The 10,286-nt window shown below is 35.5% G+C and overlaps 1 protein-coding gene across 2 annotated transcripts; it reads left to right on the top strand.

Annotated features, from left to right (window-relative positions):
* Positions 1-399: 399 nt before the first annotated feature.
* On the top strand, positions 400-8,626 carry LOC104881434 (inactive FRIGIDA-like protein 2). 2 transcript variants are annotated; one of them, XM_010661690.3, is made up of 4 exons: positions 400-1,412; positions 7,441-7,616; positions 7,715-8,063; positions 8,178-8,626. In XM_010661690.3, the coding sequence occupies exons 1-4, from the start codon at positions 746-748 to the stop codon at positions 8,525-8,527; spliced, it is 1,542 nt and encodes a 513-aa protein (XP_010659992.1). In that variant the 5' UTR covers positions 400-745; the 3' UTR covers positions 8,528-8,626. The 2 variants fall into 2 exon arrangements, with proteins under 2 accessions (XP_010659992.1, XP_010659991.1); XM_010661689.3 differs by having other exon boundaries at positions 449-1,412; positions 7,715-8,626.
* The last annotated feature ends 1,660 nt before the right edge of the window (positions 8,627-10,286 follow it).

Raw genomic sequence — 10,286 nt, 5'->3', positions numbered from 1 at the left:
AGAATTGGATTCCATTCCTATTCCTCTGCATGTTTGGATTATTTATTAAGAAACTCTTTTTGGGTTTAAAAAATTAGTTTGTCAAACCGTTTTCAGAAAACAGTTCTTAAAAATAGCAACCTTGTCTTTGTTTTCTTAAAAAATGTTTTTTTACTCTTACAAATGAAAATTATTTTCTATATTTGAAAACATGTTTTGAGATATATATATATATATATTTTTTTTATTTTTTTTTGACGTAAAACATTCTAAAAACTTGTTTTGAAAATAAGGTGTTTTATGAAAATATGTTTTAATTATTTTTTATATAAATAAGAAAAATGATTGAAAATAAAATATTATAGAAAATATTTAAAAATATGTAAAATAAATCGGAACCTTTCACTTTTGTACAACCATTGAAAATTGGAATAAAAAAATTGGAACTCAGAAAAGAATTTTCCGACTTCCACTATGAATTTATGCTTAATTATTTTTCTCTGTAAAAGCTAGTATTTTTTATTGAGCAAATTCTTCAATTTATATTTTTGAGATACTCTAATCACATCATATATATAAATTTTAACGTTTTTCAAAAATTGATTTAAAAAATTTGTTAGAATTATTAGGGCAGACGGAGGCCAAAGCAAAACAAGACATGGATTCGAACACGAAATCGGCGGAGTCCCGCCAAAACGCAGCGTTTTATGAGCCAATCTCTTCTTCTTCTTGTTCCTCCTAGGGTAGGGCTGGGGTTTCTCCAACAATGTCGAAACTGGAGAAGATCATAGCGGACCTCAAACTCGCCGAATCGAAGAAGGAAGCCCTCCAACAAGCCTTCGAAACCCTAAAATCCAACGCCTCCTCTGTCGCCTCCTTCACTCTCCAGTGGTCCGACCTCGACGCCCACTTCTCCTCTCTCCATTCCTCAATCCGAAACCGCCTCGAGACACTCCAATCTCAATTGCAGCAAATTGAATCGAATCCGTCCACTCTCATCAATCTCTTTAGCCACAAACAACCCAATTCCATTCGTAGCCAAGTTTCCGACGCCCTTCGATCATCGCCAAGTCCAGCTACCCTAGTTTTGGATGCGATTCTGCTGCTCTTGAAGAACGGTGAGGGTGATTTTGAGGAGAGTGTCGTTAGGCATTGCGTGCTGTTGTTGGAGCAGTTGGTTCAGTTAGTTAGTATTCCGCCGAAGGTCGACGGTGAGGTGAGGGAGAAGGCAAGGCGGTTGGCGGTGGAGTGGAAGGAGAAGATGAGGATGGAGAGTATGGGGGAAGTAATGGGGTTTTTGGAGATTTTGGGGATATATGGGTTGGTGGGGGAATTTGATAGAGATGATCTTTTGGAGCTTTTTGAGGTTGTTGCAGTGCGGGATCGGGCACCAGAGTTGTGTCGGGTTCTTGAGCTTGAGGAGAAGATGCCTGGTGAGTTTTGGTAGAGTTGGGTTTCCATGAATTTCTATATGTATGTTGTATATGCATATGCACATGCACATGCACTGAATGGTTAATGTTGTTGTCTGCATGTTTTGTTATAAACTTCTGATTAGTTGCCATGAAATGGTAGGAAGCGAATGAAATAAAACAAGCCCATGTTATATATTATATAACATTTATTTTCGTCTTCAGTTTTGGGAAATTCATCTTATTTATCTCTCCATGTAATAAATTAAGTTTGTTGATTGCATATCTTGCGCCTTTAGAACACAGATCATCATGCACCAAGTTCATGTAGGACCTTCCTAGATATACTTCTGACCCAAGTAGTTGTATAAGCGTGGGCATTCAATGGAGAGATCATGGAATGGGGAAAATTTTGAGGAATGGGATTCACATAGAAGGAGGTGCATATCAATACCACTCACACAAAGAGAAGGGAGGAATCATGCAAATATCATGTTTCTAAGGGAGGTCAGTTGAACACCTTTCTAGGAGTCACCTCCATGCAACCACCATGGACAGGTCAAGTTGACATCAGCCCCTACTAGAGATTAGGTTAACACAATACCTATGAAGGGGGAGGTGAGTTGACACTAGTCATGTGAGGGCTCAGTTTACATCACTCCATCCTTTGGGGGAGATATAGCTAGATATTATCCTCATAAGGGTGTTTTTAGACACCCACTCCATCCATGGGCCTGAGTCCATGAAAGCTCTAAAGAGTCACCTTCACGATCTATAGGAGGTGACCTTCTCCATCCTTCGTGCATGGGGAGGAGTAATACCTTAGCATTTGTTTATGCCTTTACTTCCTTGTAAGTAACTGGGCGCTTTTATGGATGAGAATCTCTGGACATGCTGGAGTTGTCATTATCATACATGCCATTAAAAGTGTTATGAGTATAGCATGTTCTTCTGCCTTTTTATTTTTTATTTTTTTGTGTCCTCCATGAATTAGCTCATTGGTTATGCCAATGGGATGTAGTAGTTCACATGGTCCAACTATGAAGAGGATCAAGTTTGTCTAAGTTAGGCATTTTCCTCCTTCCCCTGCAAGTGGAAGGCATTTTCTGTGATGATGGGGTGTAATCATTCCTCATAGGTCCATCTTTTGTATTACAAGGGGTTTTGGCTTGGGCAAGGTCTGTGTCTATTCTAAAAGTATGGGCTTAGAAAAAGTTCTTGGACAAGGTGGATGATGGTACTTTTGGTATATTATTAGATGGCCTAGTTCACTTCTCCAAAAATCTGCTCTTGAATAAGAAATGAACGGATGGAATAGAGAGATTTTTGGCAAACTTGAGATGAAGGAGAAGAAGGTGAAGGTTGAATGCTTAAGAGGTTTTGGAGATCTATTTCCTGTCTAAAAATGGCTTTCTTTGAAATAGTAATTTAGGGAAAAAAATATTGACTATGGGCAGTCTTAAGTTGGGAAGTTGGAGCTTGATCGGTTGGTTACTTATACAACAGTAAGGAGGAACCACTAAACACCTGTCAATTCATTCCCCGGTTTCATAGGCTTTATGGTTATGGTTTTCTTTCTAAGTTAGAATAATAGTATATCAAGAACAATAGGAGAAAGGAGTGAAGAGCAATTCCTCTTTGCTTGGCTTTGTGTACTCCGAAGGAAAAAAATTTGAGAACCTTTGAGGGGATGGAATCTTAATTACCAAGCTAAAAGAGGTTATGTTACTCCCTTTACTGTTTTTTGGTCATACGGTGGTTCCTCTTTGCTTGGCTTGGTGTTACTTGGAAGGAAATAAATTCAAGAACCTTTGAGGGGATGGAGTCCTCAATTATCAAGATGAAAAATGTTTTGTTGCTCCCTTTATTGTTTGGGTCATGGAATTCATTACCTCTCTCTATCGTTTTTGGTAACCTTTGAGGGGATGGAATCTTAGTCACCAATCCTTGGGTTCTCTGCAAGCTAGATATGTACAGGGCTAGTTTGTGTATATTGTGATTTCTCTATGTAGGCTAGATATCTAGAAGGCTTGTTTGTGTACATTGCAGTTCTTAGCGTGCCTATCATGATTATGGTGTTTTTGGGAAGGATAGAATAATATTTGCTCAAAGTAGAAGGGTTTAAAGATCTCATTAGGAGTTAGTGGGCGGGTATACTGTGAGTGGGTCCTTTAGCCACATTCTGGCAGAGAAGCTGAAGACACTTAAGCAAGACCTAAAGCTGTAGAACAAAGAGATATTTGGGAATGTCTCTACTAGGAAGCTGGAGGCTTTAAACCGAATTGGTCTTTTGGATTCTAAGGAGAGACAAGCATATCTTTTTGATTATGGTGGTTGAGGCCAAAAGGGTGACGGTGGAGGAGTTTAGCAAGTGGGCTTCAATGGAAAAGACTATGTGGAGGTGAAATTAAGAGAAATTTGGTTAAGAGATGGGGACAAAAATAACAAGTTTTTTTTTTTTTTTTTTTCACAAAATGGCCAATGTGTGTTATAGGAAAAATTTCTTGACCAAGGTTAAAGTAAATGGTGTTTGGCTAATTGAGGAGGTTGAGTTAAAGAATGGGGTTTCTATGGCTTCAAATTAGGGGATTAGAGGTTTAGAAATAGTGGTATGAATATCATATCTTTAGGGATTGACTAGTTGAAGAGCTTGGATGAGCCTTTTCTAGAGGAGGAGGTGTTTGCTGCCCTATATAAGTTATATGGGGAAATGACCCTAGCACCAGATAGTTTCTCTATGGCTTTTTGGCAAGCTCGTCGAGATATTGTCAAAGATGAGGCACGGGGTTTTTTTTTTTTTTTTTTTCCAGAGTTCTTTGATCATGGTACCTTTACACTACCTTCCAAAGAAGTTTAAATGCAACTTCTTAGTCCTTATTCCAAAAAAAGGTGGGGTAGAAGAGTTGAAAGATTTTAGATCTATCAACTTGGTTAGGGTATTGTGCAAGTTCTTTGCTGAAGTTTTGGATGTGGTACTTATTACCAATGAAACTATTAATTTGAGGCTTAAGAGTTCTAACAATGGGGTCATTTGCAAAATAGATATTGAGAAGACTTATAACCATAAATTGGGATTTCTAAATCTCGATGTTGATTCATAGGATATGGTGACATGTGGGTTAGATGGATTAAATGGTGCATAACCACGGTAGGATTCTTAGTTCTAGTCAATGAATCCCCTTCTAGTTTTTTTCAGAGTTCCCAGGGTTTGAGGCAAGGGGATCGTCTTTCTCTCTCTTGTTGGAAGGAAAACAAGAGTGACATTTTCTCAGTTAAATCCCTCTACGCATCCTTACCCTAGGGTAGAAAGGGGCCTCTTTCCAACCAATATAATTTGGGTGCCTATGAAGATAGTGTTCGTTTTTTTTTTTTTTTTTTTGGGGGCGGGGGAAGCCTTTTTGGGAAAGATTCTAATGATTGACCAACTCAAAACTCAAAAGGAGGGGTTGGATAATCTCGAACAAATGCTGCATGTATAAATAGGAAGAAGAATCAGTTGATCATTTACTCATTCATTGTGCCAAAGCAAGTATGTTGTGGCAATTGGTCTTCTCTTTGTTTAATGTGACATGGGTGATGCACTCCATGGTTAGAGAAAATCTTTTATGCTAGCACAATTCTATTGTGGGGAAGAAGCAAAAGAAAACTTGGAGGGCCACTCCTTTATGTTGGTTTTGGACCTTTGGAAGGAAAGAAACAAGAGGTCCTTTGAGGATGCCGAGTTGTTGGATCAAGCAATTAAATATTCTTTTGCTTGTTGGAATGGGTTAAGATGTACATTGATCACCAACTAATGTTCATGACAAGCTTTGTAGATTAGTTGTACTTAAAGTAAGGAGAGGGAGGTTGTTTTTTGTTCTCTTTCTGTGTTTGGCATTTTGCCACATATTGTATACCTCATGTGTACTTTGTTGTGCTCTTTTAAGGCACCTTAAGTATGTTCTCTTTTTTTGCCAATCAAAAAGAGAATAATTTTGGCTTGTAGTGTAAGGAAGTCCTATCAAGTGTTAGTCATTGTTGTCCTCAAAGGCATCAGTTAGGGTGATCCATGGTTTCCATTCTTGTCAATCTTAGCATGGAGGTTTTTAGGAGCCTCATCTCCAAGGCTATGGAACAATGATTCTTTGATGGATTTTAGCCTAAGGGAAAATGGTTTGTTTTGTCAGTGCTGCTGTGTCAGATTCTGTATGCAGATGGTGCATTGGGTCTCAGTTGAAGGTAAGTTTGTAAAGAGTGAGGTTATGCAGATGGCAGCAGTAGTCTTTTTAGGTTCCTGATGTTTTCTCTGTTTAACCATACCTGAGACTGTGGCTAGGAAGTTTGAGAAGATTCAAAGAAATATATGTATGGGGAAGGTATTCAAGTATAATCTAGTGGAGTGCAATTCTGTGTGCATCCCAAAAGGTTTGGGGCTTGGGTTTTAGAAAGTTGCAGATCATGAATAAAGCACTCTTAGGAAATGATTCTTGAGAAATACAGTGGACAAGATAGTTTACGAAGATGTCTTCTTGTCTAGAAGTATGGAAGCCTGGGTGAGGATTGGTTTGGCAACAAGGTGAAGGTTAAATATTTCCATCTTTGGGATGACAGTTTCATGCTTTTACTGCATGGTGCTTGGTGCAGAGGTTTTAACTTATGGATGGATTTTCCTGACCCCCCTTTTATTGTCTTTGAAAAGGAGGCTAAATGTCTTATTACATACGTTGAAAGTGGAGGAAAGAAAAGCATTTGAATCTGGGATTTTAGAGGACAGTTTAAGACTGGAAGCCAAAGATGAGGTTTATTCCTAGGTAGGTTGTATGGGTTTTTGCCACGCATGGAGGTTGGGTTCAGTGGTTTGGGAGGTGCAAGAATGTGTTTTTTCATTGAATTCTTTATTTCATTCTTTGGATGTGGAACAGGCAGGTGACTCTAGGATTGGAAATTTGGTTTCATTTTCCTTCTTAAAAGTGGCTTTCTTTGCATGAATTGTGAACCTCGAGAAGGGCTGGATATTATAACTGTGTATTCTACAATACTAAGATCTATGGTTGCCTAGCACAGTGTGTATATGGCCCATTTCTCCTATGATTCAATGAAACTAATCTGAATTATCCATTTCATTTCATTTTCCTCAGTTTTTTTATTGCACCATGACCTCATACACATACAGATGGTAGTGCATCAAAAGAACTGTTTGAAGAAGATCGAAAAGCCTAATGCCAGAATATTCAAAACAAATATGAAGTACTGGAAATACAATACAAAGAATCTAAAAATTAAGGTCTGCCTTGAGTATCGTATAGACTCACTAGTCTATTCAGAACTTCAATTTAAGACTGGATCTAATGTTTGGAAAAAGTACAAAATGAAAATAAAATTAGAAAAGCCACTTGAATTACTGTTGTGCCTGCAGCACAAACGATCTACACTTTTCAAATACATGAAAGGTGGCTCCTACCATATGTTGGATGACACTCTACAGGAAACATGCTGGATAAACCAGCCTTGTTCACATAATGCTAGTTGATGCTTTTAACAAAATGACACATGAGATACTATTACAACCACTATGATATGCAGTCTAATGAAGACGCATGAACTCCTCTCCTAGACTTTCATCCCTCTTTTTTTCTTTTTCTTTTTTCAAGCTACATGGAAACTTAGATGTTTTGGAGAGATTTTAAGATTGATGAAACATTTGCCATGGATAATTATGTTCAATAATTTTCATCAGGTATCTGAAAGATATCCTAGGAAATAGAAATAATTTCCTATTAATTTCAGAGACTAGCTTTCCTAGTGGTTGCAATGTTTGTCCAGGAAGAGTTCTGTTAACTATGTCCTTGATGTGAATCCTGCTCTTATTTATTATGAGTTTTGCTTGATTAATGATCTAGTTTACTGTTGATCTCATGTTTGCTTCTTACTATTTTTAGCAGCCCCATCTAAGATGTGCATTTTCCTTGTGTGTATTGATGAATAGAGGTGTTGAAAAGTTATTTTTGGTTGCTTTCTATATTGCTATGCCAGTGTGATGATATCTGAACTATATGTTCCAATTGTACAGAATTCATCCAAAAACTCATCACGAAGGGGAGGCAAATTCAGGCCATGAAATTTATTTACGAATTTGAGCTTGTCAAGTTGTTTCCACCAGTACACCTGATCAAAGCTCATCTGAGGCTTACCAAGAAGGCAGTTAAAAAAATTCGCAAGAAGGGAAAGCTCTCACTTGAAGCACAGGTATGTACGCCTCTTGTTCATGATTCCATGAGTGACTTCCTATGTTTAAGAGCGAACTGCCATCCTTTGCATACGGCATTCATTAAATTTCCCCATAGAAAGAGGCTGCAAGCAAAGAATTGGCTGCTCTGAGAGCTGTAGCAAAGTGCATCTCTAAATACAAGCTTGAAGCCCAATTCCAGCTTGAGCCCCTGCGCAGAAACATTGGAGAGCTCAAAAGGCTAAAAAGAGAGAATGAAGCTATTGCTGCTGCCACTGACCCCACTCCATCCCCTGCCCCCTCCTCTCCAGCAACTGGCCCTGCATCTGCCTCCAAGGCTCAGCCTCAACAACAGACTGGAAAAAAGCGGAGTGCTGTGGCACTGGAAGCTCAATCGAATCAGCAGAGTGGAAATAAACGCCGCCAGACAGCTGTTTTAGCAGGAGCTGCCCCAAAGGGTCATTTTGGTACTTCCTCCTCTATTACGTCTATGCAATCATACCATCTCCAGCAGGCCAGCTTGTTGACTAGTCAAGCGGCGCCATACTTAACTGCACCACCTGGATATTATGGTTTGGCAGGCTCCGCTCGCACTAACCCACATATGAGCTTATCGGCTGGACACTATGGATTGACTAATTTCAATCCTGTCAACCAATATATGATCCCACCAGCTCAGCAGTATGGATCGAGTTTTGGAGCAAGTTGGAGCACTGGGCAGTTCGGTCTGACCACAACCCACCCGGGTGCTGTTGCAAATCTGGGCACAAGACAGTTTAATTTGGCTGGAACACCTGCAGGCATGGCTGCTAATGCAAACCCCAATTGGTCTGTCCCTCATTACTCTGGTAATGTGCCATTGCCACTTGGTTACAGGCCGGTGACCTATGTTGGTGGCTATGGTTTACCACCTCAGCAGCATCCACCTTAGATTGCCTCTTGTTTAACCTTCTACAGATGGTTTTACTTGGCCATGGAGGGTTTATACAAAAAAAATCTCAAAATATAATACTTTTCTGATTTTTTATAATTTCTTTAAAACATTTCATTAAGTAAATACATTTCAAATCAAACTGTATTTGATATATAAAATTAATTAATTTTAAAAGTAATTTAAAAATAAAAAATTGATTTAGTTAATACAAAAGTTATGAAACTTAATAACATTTGTTGATCATAAATCAAAATTTATTTTAAATGTATGGGTTAGTTTATCATATTTTTACAATTTTTTAATTAGGTAAGTAAACTTTAAATTAAGCAAGATTTAATATGTTGATTTATGAATGAGTCTAATGATTATTAAAAATAATTTAAAATTTAAATAATGAATCAATTAATATCATATATTTATGAACAAAAATGAGTCTAAACCAATTTTGTTAGTTATCGTTTTCATAGGATTATTATTTTTTGATTTTTTTTACTAAGCAAATGAATTTCAAATTAAATAAAATTTAATCGTTGGATTTTGGATTTATTAATAAGTCTAATAATTTTTTAAATAATTTAAAATTCAAATAGTGAATCAATTAATATTATAAATTTTTGGACAAAAATTGGTCTAAAATAATTTTATTATTTATCTTTTACATAAAATCCTTATTTTTTGATTTTTTTTTTTTTTTTTTGTACTATGACATAGATAAATGGGAGAATTATGTTTTGGGGGTAGATGGACCCCCAAATTAACAAAAGGTCCATATAACTCTTTAAATTGAGTTGAAGGATATGAAATAGTAACGGACAAATATACCCTTTAAAAACACATATAAAATATTTTATAAAATTAAGTTAAATAATTTTTTTTCAATAATTTTTTTTTCAAAAATACTAAATTAAATAAAAGTAGTTTTCAAAAATATTAAATTAAATAAATTTTTTTTCAAAAATATTAAATTAAATAATTTTTTTTTTCAAAAATATTAAATTAAATTAAAGTATTTAAAAAAATATTAAATTAAATATATTTATTTTAAAAAAATTTAAATTAAATAAAAGTATTTTTCAAAAATATTAATTTTTTTCTCAAAATCAACGAAGGGCATTGTTGGAAATACTGAAGGATGATATCCTTCAACTCAATTTCCATACTTTCATTGGGTCTTGGGCTCAATTTGAAGAGTTATATGGACCTTTTATTAATTTGGGGGCCCATCTACCCCCAAAACATAATTCTCCTAAGATAAATTTCAAAGTAAACAAGATTTAATCCCTTGACTTTGTTAATAAATTTAATAATTTAAAAAAATAATTTAAAACTTTAATAATAATTCAATTAATATTATAATTGTTTTGGACAAAAATTAATTTAAAATGACTATTTTGTTTCTCTTCTATATAGAATTATTATTTTCTATTTTTTTTTTAATCAAAGCTAATAAGTTTCAAATTAAACAAAACTTAATAAGTTGGATTCATTAACAAATTTAATAATTTTAAAAAAATAATTTGAAATTCAAATAATAAATTTATTAATACCATTTATGAATAAAAATTGGTTAATAGCCATTCTATTTTTTTAAATACATAATTGTTAATGACTTTAAAATTTTTTAAAAATAATTTAGAACTCGAAAAATAGATTTAAATAAATTGTTTTAATTTAGGTAAATAAATTATAAATTTAGAAATAAATAACAATTTAAATCATTTAATGAATTTTTACTTTTAAGAATAATTTTGAATCA

This window comes from Vitis vinifera, chromosome 14, assembly GCF_030704535.1.
Source record: "Vitis vinifera cultivar Pinot Noir 40024 chromosome 14, ASM3070453v1".
Classification (NCBI taxonomy): Eukaryota; Viridiplantae; Streptophyta; class Magnoliopsida; order Vitales; family Vitaceae; genus Vitis; species Vitis vinifera.
This window is presented reverse-complemented; position numbering and strand designations above follow the sequence as displayed.